We start from the raw sequence: 20786 nt of genomic DNA on the forward strand, positions 1-20786 counted from the left end.
ACTTAACCCCCTATACCACAGTGCTGGTCCCTGAAATAGCTTTATAATTCGTTTTTTGTTTTTTGTGTGTTTTTTTTTTTTTTTTAGATTTATTTATTTATTTGAGAGGCAGAGAGAGAGGCAGGTCTTCCTTCCACTGTTTCACTTCCCAAATGGCCATAACATCCGGGGCTGAGCCGATCCAAAGCCAGGAGCCAGGAGCTTCTTTGGGGTATCCTACGTGGTAAGGGGCCTAAGGACTTGGACCATCTTCTGCTTTCCCCAGGCCATAGCAGAGAGCTGGATTGGAGGGGGAGCAGCCAGGATTTGAACGGCGCCCATGTGGGATACCAACCCGCTGCACCCCTGAAGTATCATAATTCTTGATTTTGCCTTTGTCATCTTTCTATGCATTTTGGTGCTTGACTTTCCTCTGTTGGAAAAGATGATAATAGACTGCCTTACTCTATTTTGTGTTGCTATAAAAAATACCTTAGTTCAAGAACATAGCAAGGATCCCCTGGCTATATCATAATATGGCAGAAAAATTGAAAGGGAACTAGCTGTGTACAGAAGATGCCAGGCACTTGGGGTGGTCTCACTTTGTGAAAATGCATTTTTGTGAGAACTAACCACAAGGCCAGCATGAATGCCTTCTAAGGGCTGTGACTCCCACCTCTTGAAGATTTCCACCAGAGCTAACACACTGGGAACCAAATTACCAGCATATAAGTCTTTGGGGACCACACGCAAACCATAACCAAATCAGCACAGACTATAAATGGAATAATTCTATACTTGCATCTAGCTACTATAAAATATACAACTGAAGACTTCTTTGAAAGATTTATTTGAAAGGCAGAGAAGAGTAATATTAATGACTCTAACAGATCTGGGCCAGGTCAAAGCCAGGAGCTAGAAACTCCATCCTGGATTCCCACATGGGTGGCCAGGATCCTAACTGGCCCACTGGAATGGGGTGCCACTAGCCCAAGTGGAGCCTTAACTCACTGTGTCACAGCACCAACCCCTGAAGACTTTTTGTTTTTAAGGTTTATTCATGGGGCCAGTGCTGTGGTGTAGCCGGTAAAGCTGTCCGCAGCGCCGGCATCCCATATGTGTGCCAATTTGAGTCCCTGCTCCTCCACATCTGATCCAGCTGTCTACTACGGCCTGGGAAAGCAGAAGAAGATGGCTCAGCGGCCAGCGCTGTGGTGCAGTGGGTTAATGCCCTGGCCTGGAGCGCGGCATCCTATATGGGCGCCGGTTCTAGTCCCAGCTGCTCCACTTCCGATCCAGCTCTCTGCTATGGCCTGGGAAAGCATTAGAAGATGGCCCAAGTCCTTGGGCCCCTGCACCCACGTGTGAGACCTGGAAGAAGCTCCTGGCTTCAGATCAGTACAGCTCTGGCCATTGCGGTCAATTGGGGAGTGAACCATCAGATGTGTGGGGAGCAACTCGGACTGGACTGAGTTACTGGAATTAAGACTTATTCTATGCATCTGCTCTCCCACAATATGGCGCTGGGAGAGGAGAAAACAGCTTCTACGCAGCTGCCTCTTGCTAACTTGAGTGATGACCTCCAGGAGCTGATCCTGCTCCTGATTGGAGGAGAGCAGCGTACTCGGCGTGTGGGCAGCCGAGTTGGGATTGGCGGAGGAGGACTATAAAGGAGGAGAGAGACAACATGCACCAGGAACATCTAAGGGGAACATCTGAAGGAACACCTGAGCAGCCCCCGAGAGAGCCGGCCGGCGGTGTGCCGCTCCCCTGCGGAAGTGGGGAAAGTGGCCAGGGGGAACCGCCCTTCCACAGAGGTGGAAGGGATGGCAGCCAACCCAGGAAGAACCAGCAGCAAACCCAGGGAGGGCCGAGCAGACGAAAGAACAGCGCAGGGTCCTGTGTCGTTCCCCCACGAAGACGGGGAGCGACAAGATGGAAGACCTCTCTCTCTCTCTACTTCTCCTCTCTATGTAACTCTGACTTTCAAATAAATAAAAACCTTAAAAAAAAAAAAAAAAGAAGAAGAAGATGGCCCAAGTCCTTGGACCCCTGCACCCGTGTGGGAGACCAGAAGAAGCCCCTGGCTCCTGGCTTCAGATAGCTGCAGCTGTAGCTTTTGCAGCCATCTGGAGGGTGAGCCAGCAGATGGAAAACCTCTCTTGCTCGCTCGCTCTGTGATTCTGTCTCTCTGTAACTCTGCCTTTCAAATAAGTAAATAAATCTGGGGAGTGAAGTGGATGGAAGATTCTCCACCCCACCTCCCCCCCGCCAACTCTGACTTCAAATAAATCTTCCAAAAAAAAAAGTACGTAACAGATTTTTAAATTACCTGGATTTTTTCAGAAGTATTTAATAAGCTCTTTTCCACTATTAGAAGGGAATTTTCAAAACATTTATGTAAGTGGAATTAAAACTTGGTGAAAAAATTTGAAATTTGTTCGCATACAATGCGTCTTCAAAAAGTTAATTGAAAATGTATATTGTGAAAGAAAATGCATGCAAAATTTTTCACACCAAAATAGTCAGGATTTATTTTATTTGAAAGGCGCTCTTTAAGCACCAATCCAACCTTTCCATTTTATCATTTTAAAAAATTCTGTGTTATTTGAGAGATTTCACTTACCCACTGATTCATTCCTGAAGTGCCCACAACAGCTAGGGCTGAGCCAGGCTGAAGCCAAGAGCCAAGAAATCAATCCTGGTCTCCCACATGGATGGCAGGTACCCACTTACTTGAGCATCACCTGCTACCTCCCAGGATGCGCATTAGCAGAAAATGAATCAGGAGCAAAGCCAGAACTGAAACCCAAACAGTCCAATACAAGATAGAGGAATCACAACTGGCAGCTTAAGCACTAGGCTTAAGACTCATTCTAATTTTTTTTATTATTTTTTATTTTTATTTCAAAGAGTTACAGAGAGGTAGAGACAGAGAGAGAGGTCTTCCATCCACTAGTTCACTCCCCAGATGTCCACATGGCCAGAGCTGCACCGATCCGAAGCCAGGAGCTTCCTCCAGGTCTCCCATGCAGGTGCAGGGGCCCAAGGACTTGGGCCATCCTCCACTGCTATCCCAGGCCATAGCAGAGAACTGGATCGGAAGAGGAGCAGCTGGGACTAGAACCGACACCCATATAGGATGCCAGTGCTTCAGGCCAGGGCATTAACCTGCTGTGCCACAGCACCGGCCCCATGACTCACTCTTAATTTTTTATCTGTGTGTGTGTGTATGTATGAGAACATTACAAAAGTATTATTCCTAAAAATATAAAAATCCAAATAATGGAGAAAAGTTTTCTTTAGTTCCAGTAATCTCTGAACCTTCCCCTTCCCTGCCATGACTGCTATGGGTTTTTTCCCTTCATTTCTTAACTCTGTGGGTGTATGTAGCTAACCTTTATGACTCCTGGTTTCATGAAGTACACTCTCTGGATAAAGTCCTATTCAAAGAAGTATAATCCAGTGGCCAAAGTAGGGTTTGTTTTTTAATGCAGATTTTATCATGTTAGAGAAGTATACTTGGGGAAACAACCCTACCAGATAGTATTTTAAAACCATACTAGTTAAATAGTATCATACTTGCTCACATGTAGGCACATCGTATGAAGTAGAGCTTGTTTCTGGGTGTCTATTAGTATGCAGGTACCACACTGATTTAATTGTGTTTTCATCATTCTGGCTTCTGTAGAGCAAATATCCTCAAAGTACTTTTCTTTTTCAATATGTTCATAGTTCATATATTCATTATTTTAAATAACATTTTTCTAGGTTCTCTCTGCTGTGTCCCCAAAACACTTTGTTTTGTCCTACAGCTATTGAGTTGGTAATAATTGCTATCTTTCTGACATTAATTCTTTGCAGCTCTCTGTATCTCTTTTCCTTGACTCAGTTCTTTTATGTCTTTCTTTTCTTTTTTTAATTTTTATTTATTTATTTATTTATTTGACGGGCAGAGTGGACAGTGAGAGAGAGAGACAGAGAGGAAGGTCTTCCTTTTTCTCCACATGGCCCCACACAGTCCTTGCAATGTAAACTCCCTGAAGGCAAGAGCTCTGTTGTGTCCCAGCCTACAGAACAGCACCCAACACACCACAAGCACGTGTTATTTGTCGTACAGATGTCATCTTTCACTTATCAGGTTAACAAAGGTTAAATAATTTGATAACACTGGTGAAGATGTACAATAATTGGTACTCTTATTTATGGCTAGTGAAAGTATATATATATTTTTTTAATTTTTGACAGGCAGAGTGGACAGTGAGAGAGAGACAGAGAGAAAGGTCTTCCTTTTGCCGTTGGTTCACCCTCCAATGGCCGCCGCAGCCGGCACACCGCACTGATCCAAAGGCAGGAGCCAGGTGCTTCTCCTGGTCTCCCATGGGGTGCAGGGCCCAAGCACTTGGGCCATCCTCCACTGCTTTCCCCGGCCACAGCAGAGGGCTGGCCTGGAAGAGGAGCAACCGGGACAGAATCCGGCGCCCCAACCGGGGCTAGAACCCGGTGTGCCAGCGCCGCAAGGTGGAGGATTAGCCTGTTGAGCTGCGGCGCCGGCCAGTATATTTCTTTGTTTTTTTGTTTGTTTGTTTGTTTCGCTTTTTAGTTTTGACATGTTAAGCTTGGAGACCAAAAAGAGAGAGTCTCTCCTAGGGCCAACCTTTTTTTTTGTTTTTGTTTTTTTTTTTTGGTTTTTTTGTTTTGTTTTTTTACAGAGTGGACAGTGAGAGAGAGAGACAGAGAGAAAGGTCTTCCTTTGCCGAGGGTTCACCCTCCAATGGGCGCCGCGGCCGGTGCGCTGTGGCCGGCACACCACGCTGATCCGAAGGCAGGAGCCAGGTGCTTCCTCATGGTCTCCCGTGGGGTGCAGGGCCAAAGCACTTGGGCCATCCTCCACTGCACTCCCTGGCCACAGCAGAGAGCTGGCCTGGAAGAGGGGCAACCGGGACAGAATCCAGCACCCCGACCGGGGCTAGAACCTGGGGTGCTGGCGCCTCAGGCGGAGGATTAGCCTGTTGAGCCGCGGCACCGGCCTTGTTTATTTTTAAGATTTATTTATTTGAGGCCGGTGCCTCGGCTCACTTGGCTAATCCTCCGCCTGAGGCGCCAGCACCCCAGGTTCTAGCCCCGGTCGGGGTGCTGGATTCTGTCCCGGTTGCCCCTCTTCCAGGCCAGCTCTCTGCTGTGGCCGGGGAAGGCAGTGGAGGATGGCCCAAGTGCTTGGGCCCTGCACCCCACAGGAGACCAGGAGGAAGAACCTGGCTCCTGGCTTCAGATCAGCACAGCACGCCTGCTGCAGCGGCCATTTGGGAGGTGAACCAACGGCAAAGGAAGACCTTTCTCTCTGTCTCTCTCTCACTGTCTAACTCTGCCTGACAAAAAAAAAAAAAAAAAAAGATTTATTTATTTGAAAGTGGAAGGAAGAGAGGCAGAGAGATCTTCCATCCACTGGTTTGTTCCTCAGATTGCTATTATGGCCAGGTCTGAGGCTAGACCAAAGCCAGCAACCAGGAGTTTCTTCCATGTCTCCCATGTGGGTGCAGGGACCTAAGGATTTGGACCATCTTCCACTGCTTTCTCAGGTTCATTAGCAAGGAGCCGGATTGGAAGTGGAGCAGTTGAAATTCAAACTGGTGCCCATATGGGATGTCAGCATCATAGATGGCAGCTTTACCTACTATACCACAACACTGGTCCCAGCAATCACTATCTTGGTCAGTCAGCCATCATCATCAAGGCAAGACCTGCCACTTGCAAAGTGAGTATCATTAAGCATTTTTTAGTGACAATGTATTTTTTAAAGATTTATTTATTTATTTGAAAGTCAGAGTTACACAGAGAGAGGAGAGGCAGAGAGAGAGAGAGAGAGCTCTTCCGTCCAATGGTTCACTCCCCAGTTGGCTACAACAGCTGGAGCTGCGCCGATCAGGAGCAGGAGCTTCCTCTGGGTCTCCCACGTGGTAGCAGGGGCCAAAAGACTGCTTTCCCGGGCCACAGCAGAGAGCTGGATTGGAAGTGGAGCAGCCGGGACTCGAACCGACACCCATATGGGATGCCAGCACTTCATGCCAGGGTGTTAACTCGCTGCACCATAGCACCGGCCAAATAATGTACTTTTCAATAAAGGCATATTTTTTTAGACATGTTATTGCACCCTTAATAGACTACAACAGAGTATAAACATGACTTTTACATGCCCTGGGAAATAAAAAATGTGTCACTTGTTCTCTTAGAGTATTTGTCATATTGTGGTGGTCTGGAACCAAACCTACAATTTCTTCTAGCAATACCTACATTTCCTTGTACGTAAATAACACATTTTCTTGAGTAATTCACCCATCAATGGGCAGTGAGTCATTTCTACCTTTTGTTGATTATGATTTGCATCACTGGACATTGGATTGAAAGTAAGTGACTTCCTGTTTTTTCTTATGCATATATACTTATTTGGAATTACTGTTGTTGTAGTAATTTTATATTTAGCATTTAGAGGAACTGCCAAACTCCCACATTGGCTTGGCTGCACAATTTACATTCCCATCAACAAGCATATGAGAGTTCCAGTTCCTCATCATTACATCCACTTTTTTAATTGTTGCCATCCTAGAAGGTTTGAAGTGATACTTCATTGTGGTTTTGATTTGCATGTCCCTGTTGACTAATGATATTGGGCTTCTCATATGCTTGTTGGTCATTTTTATTTCTTGGAAGAAACATCTAATTAAGCTTTTTCCCCTTTTTAAAAAATTAGTGTCCAACTTTCTTCGTTAGCATGTGAACGCCAGTTATCCCAGCACCATCTACACTTGATCCTGGCCAAAAAGCCAAGAAGTGATCCAGCACCAACTATGAGGAGACTATTCCATCTCATAGAGAGAAATGGCACTCTTGTAAAATCAATTATCTGTGGATCTGAGTTTATTTCTGGATTTTCAGTTCTATATATGTCTCCTTATGCCAACACCACAATGTCTTCATTATTGCATCTTTGTAATCAGTTTTAAAATAGAAAATGTGAAATTTTATCTCTCATGAAGATTGGACAAGAATACATGATGATCAGAGAATACGTATATCCCCTTAGTCGGAAAATAATTGTAATTGTCAATGCATTAATAATATGGCTTTTATATACTTGACTCTTGGTGGTTTAGTTAATATGATTCAGTCCTCAAACCCATTCACATTAAGGGATATAGTAATCATTGAAGATCCAGACTTCTGAAGAAGAGAGCTAGACCTTGAATATGGTGACTCTCTGACAAGTAGTCTTTGCAAGATCTGTGTGTCTGGGCAACTGGTCTTACCTGGTAAACCTTCCATTTCATTGGGCATCTTGATTTTTAAATAATGAGCAGTAATATAGGTCTGGCTGTCTCAAAGATTTGATATCAACCCAGTTTGATATTCAGTGCTTATTTAAAGGAATTATAAAAATGGACTTTTCTAGAAGACTAAAATGAAGTTCTTAGAATTACAGAAATAAAAATATCCCAGGGGTACTGATACTAAGATTTGCAATCTCACCATCATGTTGTATGCTGCCCCCTTTATTTTTTTTTTAACCCGGAAACCTTTTCTTTAAGGTATACAAACTTTTTATCTTTCACTTTGTCCCCTTGAGAGTGCAAGGTGTCCAGCGAGGTTTACTGGTCCCAGCAGAGCAGGGGCCCGGGAAGTCGTGTGTCAGAGGTTGGGAGGGCTCCTTTTGTAGATACAGAGCGTGGGGGTTAAAGGTGGAGGCAGGTCTGATCCTCATTGGTTGACCTTTAGGCACCCGCGGGGACCTTGACAAAGGCTTTTCATTCTCTGAAGTGGGGGTAGGGACTCTCCATTCCAGAAGTTTGGGCCTTCTCTCCTGAGGATCCCAAAGCTACCAGAGAGCACCCCAATGTGTATTATTACAGAGGGCTAAATGTGTTTGTAGAGTGCTGCTTTTATAATGCCAAAAAAGCCCAAGAGGTAAGCTAATTACAATATGACTTATTTCACATAAGATTATGGGAACATTTACAAGGGAGTATTGAATATGGATGAAGCCCGAATTTCCTTAGTATGTATGACCAAAACCTACAGAAGAGAAAATAGCAGCATCATATACCTAATTCCTCTTAGGGAATCTAGCATTACAAAACTACGTTCATGGCTGATTAAATGGCTGAATCCTGTTTCACAGTGACTGCTCTATGAAGACCTAACCCAGTTTAATAAAACCCTTTGAGTTCTTACCCCTAAAATATAAATGGAACTCACTTTGCATTTGTCTTAGAGCAAATGTCGGTTTTTATGAGCATATTATTATTTGCAAATTTAAGCGACAAGCAAAGGGGAGAAAAAAAAGGGAATATTTGGGCTGTACCAGGGCTCTTCAAAATATGTTTTGCAGTGGTTACCTTTAAAAACTCCCTATTTATTTATTTATTTATTTTTGACAGGCAGAGTGGACAGTGAGAGAGACAGAGAGAAAGGTCTTCCTTTTGCCGTTGGTTCACCCTCCAATGGCCGCCGCGGCCAGCGCGCTGCTGCCGGCGCACCGCACTGATCTGATGGCAGGAGCCAGGTACTTCTCCTGGTCTCCCATGGGGTGCAGGGCCCAAGCACTTGGGCCATCCTCCACTGCACTCCCTGGCCACAGCAGAAAGCTGGCCTGGAAGAGGAGCAACCGGGACAGAATCCGGCGCCCCGACTGGGATTAGAACCCGGTGTGCCGGCGCTGCAAGGTGGAGGATTAGCCTATTGAGCCACGGCACCGGCCTCCCTTTGTAGTTCTCCACTATGTTTACAAAATTTAGAAACATCATTACTCCACAATTGAAGACCTGTGTGTATTTGGCTGTGTGATATGACATGTACAGAGGAAAGAACTGTCCTGGAGGCCAGTGGGTTGCTGTAACAAACAGACCAAACCATTTAATAATAGCTCCTCCTCAAATCTGGAAAATTGACAAAAATGATGAGAGGTTTAAGTGAAGGTGTTTGTCTTATTAAGGTAAACAAACACCAAACACATTTCTGGGTTTTGTTTGTTTGTTTTTTAAGATTTATTTATTTGAGAGGCAGAGTTACACAGGGAAAGAGAGAGGCCTTTCATCTGCTGGAATGGAATGGCCACAATGGCCAGAGCTGAACCAATCCAAAGTTAGGAGCCAGGAGCCTCTTACAGGTCTCCCACGTGGGTGCAGGGGCCCAAGCACTTGGGCCATCTTCTACTGTGTTCCCAGGCCATCAGCAAGGAGTTGGATTGGAAGTGGAGCAGCCAGGATTCAGATGAGATGCCGGTGCTGCAGGCAGATGCTTAACCTACTACACCACAGCACTGGCCCCACCAAACAAATTTCTTCATTTGAACAAATATTCATTAAGCACAGATGCTGGATTTGGTGCTATGTTAAGAGCTTTCAAAAAGAAAGATAAGGTCCCTGCAATGACAGAGTGTAGCTTTTAGTGCAGCTAAAGCATAAGAAGGAGAAAATCAATCAACAAACTGAGTCCTTCCAGCATGTGAGAAGGGCCCTGCCAGATATAAAGCAATGGGATCATGATACTGAATAAGCAGTATGTATAAAACATATAGAGAGTGAGCCGGCGCCACGGCTCAATAGGCTAATCCTCCACCGCGGCGGCCATTGGAGGGTGAACCAACGGCAAAGGAAGACCTTTCTCTCTGTCTCTCTCTCTCTCACTGTCCACTCTGCCTGTAAAAAAAAAAAAAATAGAGAGAAAAATTGGTTACAGCATCCATCAAAAGTCTTGTCTAAAAGCTTATGGAGGGTTTATGAGAAATGAAATAGAGAAAAGAGTCTTATTGTAGGTAAGGAAAACAACTACTAACTAAAGTATTGCTTTCTACTTGTTTGTAGCAGTTAGGTTTCTATATGAAAATAAGGATTGTGTTTTTAAATGAGGATGGATATTTATGATGAAAATTATAATGGTAAAGGTTTTATCACATAGGTGATGGAAGAAATAATTCAAAGTATTCTCTTACAGGTGTTTTCAAATTTTCAGAAGCACAAGAAAATGATACTATATGTATATATCAACAAAACTGAATAAGCTGAAGCTGGTATAAGAAATAGGCAAGAAAACAGGTTAATAGAGCTAACGGTCTGAGTTTCAACATGGGGATGTTAAGTATATTATATCCATACAGGACTCTAAAGATATTTCAGAGAGTGGGAATTTGGCATATCATTTAAGTCACTGCTAGGAATTCCTGCATCCCATGTCAGAGTGCCTGACTGGGGTCCTGGCTTCTCTGCTCTTTGATCCAGCTTCCTACTAACACAGATTCTGGGAGGCAATGGATGATGGTTCAAGTACTTGCATTGCTGTCATCCATGTGGAAGGTCTAAAAGGAGTTCCAAGAACTTGGTTTCAGCCAGGCCCAGCCGTGGATATTGCAGGCTTTGGAGAGTGACCCAGCGGATGGAAGCTCTCTCTTTCTGCCTTTCAAATAAAATAAATTTAAAAATAAATTTAAAAAGTCTTTTAAAAAAATCTGGAACAAAAATACTAGAGTGTTGTCAAATAGCCTACTTTGTCCTGAGAAACTTCTAGTTTCACCATTAACCTGTAATTTTGGTATCTCTTTTTAACAGAAACACTTTATTCTCATTTTACTTGAAAGGCAAAGCATGGCTGGGATAGACTGAAGCCAGGAGCTCATGACTCAATCCAGGTTTCCCATGAGGACAGCAGGGACCCAAGTACTTGAGCCATTATCTGTTGTTCTCCAGGGTGCACATCAGCAGAAAGTTGGACTGGGGGAGGAACTAGGTACTCCCATATGGGATGTGAGCATCCCAAGTAGTGCCACATACCTGCCACATATTTGTTGTCTAAGCGATAACTGCCATTGAATGTCCTGTTACACAGCCATTTCTTAGGGCTCTTTTCTTTCACTCACGGAGTTGGAACATTCCAAGAGAAGACTCTGGCTCATGATATATAAAGAGACAGTAGACATGTGGTGGACATTTAGCCTGTAGCTTTATTCAATCAAAACCAATGAAGAGGTGGGTGTTATGATGCAGTGAGGTAAGCCACCACTTGGGGTGCCCACATATCATATCAGAGTGCCAGTTTGGGCCCTAGCTGCTCTGCTTCTGATTCAATGTCCTACTAATAAGTCTGGGAAAGCAGCGAATAATGGCCCAACTACCTGGGCCCCTGTCACCCATATGGGAGACCCAGATGCAGTTCCAGGCTCCTGACTTCAGCCTGGCTCTGCCCTGGCCCTTGTGGCCATTTAGGGAGTGAACCAGCAGATGGGAAGATCTCTGTCACCACACTGATCCGAAGCCAGGAGCCAGGTGCTTCTCCTGGTCTCCCATGGGGTACAGGGCCCAAGCACTTGGGCCATCCTCCACTGCACTCCCGGGCTACAGCAGAGAGCTGGCCTGGAAGGGGGCAACCGGGACAGAATCCGGCGCCCCGACCAGGACTAGAACCCGGTGTGCCAGTGCCGCAAGGCGGAGGATTAGCCTATTGAGCCGTGGCACCGGCCCACCTTGCCTTTCAAATAAATAAATCCTTTTAAAAAATAAGATACAGGAACAAAAAATCTAAAATCCTTGTTTAATTAAAAATAATGGAAAAGAGCTTTATGACTTAATTTCCATCTTTAATCCACATATTCAGACAAGTTGCTAGGTACATTATTTTACTATTGTATCCTTCTGGAAACAGTAATGTCATTTTTTTTTTATTTCAATATAGGCTTTTAGAGAATTTCAGACTACAGAAATCTATATTAAAAAGATAATGAGGGGGGCCGGCGCTGTGGCACAGTGGGTTAACACCCTGGCCTGAAGCACCAACATCCCATACGGGCGCTGGTTCAAGTCCCGGCTACTCCACTTCGGATCCAGCTCTCTACTATGGCCTGGGAAAGCAGTAGAAGATGGCCCAAGTCCTTGGGCCCCTGCACCCACATGGCAGACCTGGAGGAAGTTCCTGGCTCCTGCCTTCGGATCGGCGCAGCTCCGGCCATTACGGCCATCTGGGGAGTGAACCAACAGATGGAAGATCTCTCTCTCTGTCTCTACCTCTCTGTCACTCTTTCAAATAAATAAAATAAATCTTTTTAAAAAATAATAATGAGGGATGGCACTGTGGAACAGTAGGTTAACCCTCCACCTGTGGCGTCGGCATCCCATGTGGGCATAAGTTCTCATTACGGCTGCTCCTCTTCCAATCCAGCTCTCTGCTATGGCCAGGGAAAGCAGTGGAGGATGGCCCAGGCGCCACATTGGGGACAAGGAGAAAGCTCCCAGCTCCTGGCTTCAGATTGGCTCAGCTACAGCCGTTGCAGCCATTTAGGGAGTGAACCAGTGGGTAGAATTTTCTGTCTCCCTCTCACTGTCTGTAACTCTACCTCTCAGATAAATAAAATCTTAAAAAAAAAAAAAGATAATGAAGGAATGAAGGTGATCCAAATTTTTCAAATGGGAGTACTGCAAATGACATTGTATCAAACATTTTTATAAAGATGTGCTAATTAATTGGAAAATTCAGAGAATTCTTATCAAGGAGATATTTCAACATTACTAGTTGTGTGACTCATTGCATAAGCAAGGGTTACATACATTTAGCAGAACCACTGAATTTAAAAATCAGGAAGCAGGGGTGAGCATTTGGCCTAGTGGTTAGGATGTCATTTAGTATGTCTCTGTCCCATATTGAAGTGCCTGACTCTGGATCCCAGAGTCAGCTTCTTGCCAATGCTGACCTTGGCCAGTTTCAGCCTGTTTGAGTCCTGGCACATATTCAGACAGTGAGTGCAAATGGATCAGAGCTCTCTGTCTCTTGGGGTTTAAAAAAAAAAAAAAGGAAGCCTGAGGTTTATCAGTTTTATTAATAACCAACCTGTACAAATCACATATGTACAAAATTAAGGTTAATAACTACTACCTTAGATGACAAAACCAAAATATTAGGGCCACTAATTGTAATGCTGGCATCCCAAATCATATTGCCAGTTTGAGTCTGCTTCCAATCTAGCTTCCTGCTGATGAGCCTAGGAAGGCAGAAGACTGACCAAGCACTTGGGACCCTGCTACCCACAGGGGAGATGCAGATGGAGTTCCTGGCTCCTGGCTTTGGCCTGGCCCAGACCTGCAACTATTTGAGGAATGAAACAGCAGATGGAAGCTCTGCTTCTTCCCTTCTCTTTGTAGCTCTTTCAAATTTAAAAAGACATAAGAAAAATTTCTTCCCAAGAAAAATCTCATTGTAAACTAAGACACTTCTATTTAGCCTAGACTTCAACTCAAAGGTTAAGAATGACACACTGCAGCATTTGTCTTTTACACATCAACTGTGTAATTTTATTCTGTAAATGGATAACCTGGTTGAGATAAGCATTGTTCAAGTTTCAACCTTACAGAACAAAAAGCTTTCAGCAACAAGTTAATGGTGAAGAAAAACTTGGCCAAAAATGAACAATATTGAGAATAGCTTTGTAATTGCACTGCAGTCAAATGGAACAAAATGCAGCTTTAGGTGGATACAGCACATTTGTTATTATAGAGGGACACACAGTGACAAGGCAGGAATTTTACTTCACTAAAAATAATGCTAAACAGGCCTGTCTTGTAGACTTTTCGAAAGGCCAATTGAAATGACAAAGAAAACATTATTTTTTGGTTTTAATCCTTTTGTGTCTCCTCTTTTCCATCTTCATATTCCCCATATTCCTGTGCTTTATTGTGAATGGCTAATATTCATTAACTAGAGAATAAACATTGATACAAATTAGCATGTTATTGAACGTACACGAAGATGATTCTCAGTAGGTATAGAAAAAAATGTATACATCATATGCATCTGGTTATTTGTCGTTTATATATAACACGAAAACCATTACATAAGTATCCAATGCTCAAAAAGAAAACACCTATATTTCAAAATGTCACTTTTGTGGAATTTAGTCTCTATTTCTAGATATTTCCTTATATTATGGTGACAGAAAAACAAACAGTGGAGCATGGTTCACAGAGAAACACAAACCATGTCCAAATGCCACAACAAAATAGCCATGTGTACCACTACTAGGGAAACATTTTACAAGAAATAAACTATTGGCCCTAATGCCATTTTCCACTTAATATCCTTCAACTCTCAACTGTTAATTTTTAATACAAAAATACCTTCAAACTGATAATCAAGAACATTTGGTCACTTAAAAAAATTGACAAAATTTCAGAGCTCTACAAAAAAGTTCTATATACAGCTTAAAGTGTTCGGTTTTTTGTGTTTTGTGTTTTGTGTGTGTGTGTGTGTGTGTGTTTTTTTTTTTTTTTTTTTTTTTTTTTTGACAGGCAGAGTGGACAGTGAGAGAGAGACAGAGAGAAAGGTCTTCCTTTGCCGTTGGTTCACCTTCCAATGGCCGCTGCAGCTGGTGTACCACACTGATCTGAAGCCAGGAGCCAGGTGCTTATCCTGGTCTCCCATGGGGTGCAGGGCCCAAGCACTTGGGCCATCCTCCACTGCCTTCCCGGGCCACAGCAGAGAGCTGGCCTGGAAGAGGGGCAACCGGGACAGAATCCGGCGCCCCCGACTGGGACTAGAACCTGGTGTGCCGGTGCCGCAAGGTGGAAGATTAGCCTAGTGAGCAGCGGTGCTGGCCAGCTTAAAGTTTTAAAGGTCTTTGACACTTGATTTCACAGTTGAAAGAGTAACTACTGATCTCAATAAAATACTATTTAGCTTATACATATTTTCAAAACCACTATAACTTCATAAAACAGTAAAGAATTATCACATCCTGCTGAAGAATCCTCTATGATGAACACCAAAATTGTACAGCTAAAATATTTTAGGAATAACAAACTTCTTAAGAAAGCAGATATAAATTTTGTATACAATCATGTACCGTAAAAAAAAAGAATTATTCCTGATGGAATGATACATGTATCAGGTTCGCATAAAAAGATAAAACTATAAGCAAGTTATTTTTGCTTGTAAAGTTTGTAGATTTGTGACAGTACTAGAATTTCTTTAGATGAAAATTGGTCACTTTGCAAATTCTTTTACATTTTATAATCTAAAAGTGAAAAATCTTTTGAAACAGTTGTTTTTGTTACTGTTTGACTTTCAGTCATTATGTAAATTATCAAATGAAATCAGTAATTCTAATATATAAAATCCACCTTCCTAGTCATAGTTGAGGAGAAAACTAAAACCAAGCCAAATGTATTTCAGTTAGAACACATTTTGTAAACACCTACTATATAGTTTAACATTTTGGAAATCTATACATTGTACTAAAGGAAAATGTACTCTTTTCAAAACAGTCTTAGCAATTTCTATCCAATCATGTTTCTATTATAAAAACTAAAATTTAAAAGTTACAGTCCTTATGGCACAAAACAGTGTAAAGTTTATTACAATAAATTACTGTAATGAAATACAACCATTAATAAACAATGAAAACAACACTGGATTCTTGGCAGAGTACATTACTAAACAGTATGATTCCTATGAGTGCTAAAATTTTCAAACGTTAAATTATACTATTTCAAGCATAACCCTTTTCTAAACTAAACCTTCAGGTAATATAACTCCTCCCTTCCCCAGTGAAAAGGCTTTCTCTTTAGGATACTCTGCACAGCAGTAAAAACACCTGGTGCTTCAATTTCATTACAACAAATCCTGCTAATCTTGCATATTGCAATCAAGTGTTACTGGAACCCAATAATTATCATTAGACATTGAACTTAAACTACTGGATTCAGAGCTCACCTCACTGAATTCACCTAAGTTCTAATCAGTACTATAGTCACTTGGTATATCCTCTTCAGTGAGGAAGCTCTGACCTAATTCAAGGCAACAAGGATAAACACGAGCTGAGAGGCACAAAAAGTAAGAGTCGAACTGCAAGAGGCCTAACGGAGTGCCTATATTTATCCATCAGTCTTCTGTACTATCATACTCATACACAGTCACTCGGTTTATTTCCCATTTTGGGGCGTGTGAGGTGATAAGCAACAATTTTTGGCATAGTTGATAATCTTGTAGTTGTTGGTCTCAACCACCAAGGGAATATTATTAATCTGTCTCCACTGCGCTCTGACAGGGTTGTAGACCTTCATGTTGGGTAGATCACAGATACAACAGATCTCATCATTGAAGACGCATGCTCCACGTAAGCTACCGTGCTTAAGAAAAAGACACTTCAGCCACATATTGTGGCTAGGGTCATAATAGTACATGTGCTTACTGTTGAGGACATAGAGATAGTTCTGAATTACCAGTAGGTTAAAGGACATAAAATGAGGCAGTGAAGCCACAAACACCCACCGGTCCCTCTGAACACTGTAGCATTCCACTTTCTTCCATTTCACTCCAGTAGCAGGGTCTCGCCCACCCAAAATGTAAACATAGTCATCAAGATATGCTATCTTCATGCTCTCACGACACAGCAAGGGGTCTGCAAGTTGCTGCCAACTATTTTGGGCTGGTTTGTACACCCAGAATTCTTTAGTGGGCTGGGCAGCTAGATAGATATCATGGTCTGGAGAGACACAGACAGCGAAAGTGATGACAACTCCAGTAACAGCAAGGGAGGTCAAAGGCGAAGGCACTTTGTAAATATCCCCAGTATACGGATCACAACAGATAAAGGGATCTCTGGGATGTCCAAAGAAGATCACCATCTCCTTGGCACACATACCCAGCCTCTGGGGTGGATTTTCTCCTGCAGAGACAACAGAGCTGCTGCTGCTGCTACTGCTGGTGCTGCTGTTTGGCACTGGCACCAGTGACTTGTACAACATGTCTCCGTAGCGCATCTGCAGGGCCCCTTCAATAACGTCCAGGCAGTACTTCCTCACAATGGGCTTGGCCAGCAGCCCTTCCAGGTAGTCCTGGTCGTCTTCAGTGAAGAGCGTCCAGCGGACACACTTGAAGACTTCTGCAGCACTGGGGCCCCGCTCTTTGGGCGCAGCTTCCAACCACTGCAGGGCCACGTGGCACACCGTCAGCTCACTCTCTATGTCCAGGCTATCCAGGCGCAGGATGGCCAGCAGCTGGGCCAGCGTCAGGTCGGCCAGAGACTCCTCCCGAACCGAACTCATCCGACTGAGCTGCTTGAAGTTGTGAGCTATATAGGACTGGGCCTGAGATCGCAGCTTGCGGTGGCCAAAAGCATCGGCGAACTTGAGGATGGCCGTGCAGTTGGCCAGATCAAGGCGGCGGGCTAAGAAGGAGGCGCAGGCTTCCCGCACGTACTCGAGCTGCAGCATGTCAGAGGCGGCGTACAGGCGCTGCACGTTGGCCTCGCTCAGGGACACACGGCCCGTGTAGCAGTAATCCACCAGGACCTCGAAGGACTCGGCGTCCACGCCGTGCATGGTCACACTGGCCTGCTGGCTCTCGTACATGCCGCCCGTGAACATGCTCTTGAAGTAGGGGCACGCGGCGGCCAGCACGTTGCGGTTGCAGGGGAACAGGCGGCCCGTGCCAGGCCCGCTGCCAGGCGTCACCACCTCGATGGTCACATCACACAGCAGCCGCGCGTCATAGAACGACTTGAGCTGTGCCAGCATGGCTGCAGAATGGGCCGAGTCCTTTAACTCCTCTGGACCCGTGTAAAAGGCTGAAATTGTGCGCTCGTGAAATGTTTTGGGCTGACTCTCACTACGGGAGCTGGCGAGGCGGCGAGAACGTGGAGCGTCTTCCCGGGACTCCATAGCGGAGATGGAGGCGGAGATCTGAAGAAAAAGAGGCTGCAGGGACGCGGCTCAGGCTCCTCCTCACCCTTCCTTCACAGACGCTAGGACAACTGCGTCTCCGAAGAGACTGAGGTAGGGGTCCACCTACCAAGTCAGCTCCGGGCCGCGCTGCCTTGTGCCTTATCGCGTACCACCGCCTGACTCGCCCTCTAACTTTGGCGCCCTTTACCCCGCCCCACTGTACCCTCTAACTTTCGCGCCCTTTCCTCCCCGCCCTGCCTCAGCTAACCCTCACAAGACTGGCTGACCGGAGTCCGGAGCTGCGACTGCGTGTGCTACTGGCAGGCGTCCAGGGCAACTACCGCTCCCAGGTTGCCTTTCGCGCCTCGAGGCATGCCGGGCGCCCCTCCCACTCTCCTGTGCTGAGACTGACAGAAGGCGCTCTGCATGTAGGGAGCGATGGACGGCGAGCATTCTCCTCTGTTGCTTGCTTTGCCAGATGATGGAAGAAAGCGCCCGATTGGGAGAAAGCACCAATTCTCTTCGGTTTGATATGGTTTCAAAAGTTGAGTATGGAATGCAGATTAGTCGGCTGATACTAGTATGTCTTTGATTTCTTTCTTCAAACTGTGTTTTCTTTTGGAATTATGAATAACATTATTTGATAGGATTGTGTGAATACTAATTCAGTTGCATTGCTTTGGCTATAGGACGCTTTTAATAAATATTTGTTGGGCTGCAAAATAATACTGTACGTACTAAATGTTAGCCTTCTAGCGTTTATGGAAGATGAACCGCAGCCAATTTGAAATCATGAGCCTGTAATGGGGGAAAAAAAGGTTTCTTTAGAGAGCCTTTTCTGTGTGTGTGTGTGTGTGTGTGTGTGTGTTTCAAGATTTATTTGTTTGGGGCCTGTGCTGCAGCGCAGCAGATTAAAGCTCTGACCGGCAGCACCAGCATCACAAATGAGCACCTGCTGGAGTCTTGGCTGCTCCACTTCCATCCAGCTCTCTGCTATGGCTGGGAAAGCAGCAGAAGATGGCCCAAGGCCTTGGCCCCCTGCACCCACATGGGAGAAGCTCTTGGCTCCTGGCTTAGGACTGGCTCAGCTCCAGCTGTTGCAGTCATTTGGGGAGTGAACCAGTGGATGAAAGACCTCTCTCTTCATCTGTCTCTACCTCTCTCCATAACTCTGTCTTTCAAATTCTGACTAATTTGAAAGTAAGAATTACTGAGAGGGAGAAATCTGCCATCTTCTGGTTCACTCCCCAAATGGGTGCAGGGGAGCCAGGAGATTCATCCTGGTCTTCCACATGCTGGCACTGCAGGCGGCAGCTTTACCCACAGGCCACAACGCCCAATCTGGTTTTTGTTTTGTTTTTTAATTAATAGATTTTTATTTTTAGATCAATTTTAGTTGTGAGCAAAATTAATCAAAAGTATAGGAGTTGTCCTGACAGTTTTCCCCAGTTATTGACATCTCAGATAGGCATTTGTTTTAAAGTGGTGAAAATACAGATACATTAATATTAAAGTCTCTAGTTCACATAAGAGTTCATTCTGTGTGTACAGGTCTAGGTTTTGGTGTATTATGTGTTGTGTGTTATGCCATGCAGAATAGTTGCACTGCCCTAAAAGTGCCCTATTCTGCACCCATTTCTGCCTCACTCTTTCCCTTCCTCAACCAGTGGTAACTACTGATCTTTTCTATGTTTTTACATATACTTTTGTGCATTATCTAGGACATAGCTCTCTTGAAGAAAAGACCTTATGCCTAAAATACATTAATGACATCACCAGTTTCTCTTTCCCTGAGACCAAAAGAGAAATCTGAGTCTTACTAGGAGAGGATGGCTGTTTCTAGAAGTGAAGCAATAGCTTTTTTTTTTTTTAAAAAAAGACTTATTTATTTTATTTGAAAGTCAGAGTTACACAGAGAGAGAAGGAGAGGAGAGGGAGAGAGAGAGAGAGAGAGAGAGAGAGAAGGAGAGAGAGAGAGCTTCTATCTACTGGTTCATTCCCCAATTGGCCACAACAGTCGAGCTGTGCCAATCTGAAGCCAGGAGCCAGGAGCTTCTTCCAGGTCTCCCATGTGGGTGCAGGGGCCCAAGGACTTGGGCCATCTTCTACTGCTTTCCCAGGCCATAATAGGGAGCTGGATTGGAAGAGGAGCAGCCGCAAATAGAACTGGCACCCATATGGGATGCCAGCACCACAGGCGGAGGCTTAGCCCAGTGTGCCACAGCTCTAGCCCTGGTATTACCTTTTCTATATATAGAAACATATACACCTCAGGGGTGTATATGGGGAGTTGTAGATTTTTAATAACATGGTAAATTGACTTCTCTATCTGCACTTAAGTCAGCTGAAGTGACTGAACGTTAGCTCTCATCTAAGCTTTTAATGGAGCGCAGAATAAGAGTGCTAATATTTACAAAAACAGTCAGTTTACTTTTGGAGTTGTATGTGATTTTGATATGCTGTGAAAGCAAACAGAATTCATGACAGCTACAGAGATAACTTTAAGAATGTAACCCAAGTTACTAACCTATTTAAGGCTTTATAGCTATCCAAGGAATTAACTATTCTCAGAATCCAAGTTCATACCAATGGCCATAGCGCCACAACTAAAAGAAACCAAATGGCTCATGAAATGCCAACATATCTGCTTCTCAGGAAAACACTTCCTCAACAACATGCAGAATTCCTTTTGCTTTCCTACTCTAAAGATAAAAATTCTATTTAAGAAACTTTTTAAAAAATAGTTTTTAACAGATTAACTGTGATTTGTAGATACAATTCTTTCCCCCCCAAAACCTTTTATTTAAGGAATACAAACCTCATACAATTCATAATTATAACTTTCTTGATTTTTTATGTATTCTGTTTTTAATCCTTTATCAGTTGCATAGTTTGCAAATAATTTCTCTCATTCTGTCAATAGCCTCTTAACTTTGTTGAGTGTTTCTTTTGCAGTACAGAAGCTTCTTAATTTGATGTAATCCCATTTGTGAATTTTGGCTTTGATTGCCTGTGCCTATGGGGTCTTTTCCAAGAACTCTTTGCCTATGCCAATATCTTCCAGGGTTTCCTCAATGTTCTCTAATAATTTGATAGTATTAGGTTGTAGAT

At 44.0% G+C, this 20786-nt stretch overlaps 1 protein-coding gene across 1 annotated transcript; it reads right to left on the reverse strand.

Moving 5' to 3' along the window:
- Positions 1 to 5321: 5321 nt before the first annotated feature.
- LOC100353774 (kelch repeat and BTB domain-containing protein 6-like) lies at positions 5322 to 17720 on the reverse strand. Its single transcript, XM_070048738.1, is given in 2 exon segments — positions 5322 to 15980; positions 15983 to 17720. Coding segments are annotated over 2 exon segments (2034 nt in total). The 5' UTR covers positions 17673 to 17720; the 3' UTR covers positions 5322 to 15636.
- Between the last annotated feature and the right edge of the window lie 3066 nt (positions 17721 to 20786).

This window comes from Oryctolagus cuniculus, chromosome 9 (assembly GCF_964237555.1).
Source record: "Oryctolagus cuniculus chromosome 9, mOryCun1.1, whole genome shotgun sequence".
In the NCBI taxonomy this organism is placed as follows: domain Eukaryota; kingdom Metazoa; phylum Chordata; class Mammalia; order Lagomorpha; family Leporidae; genus Oryctolagus; species Oryctolagus cuniculus.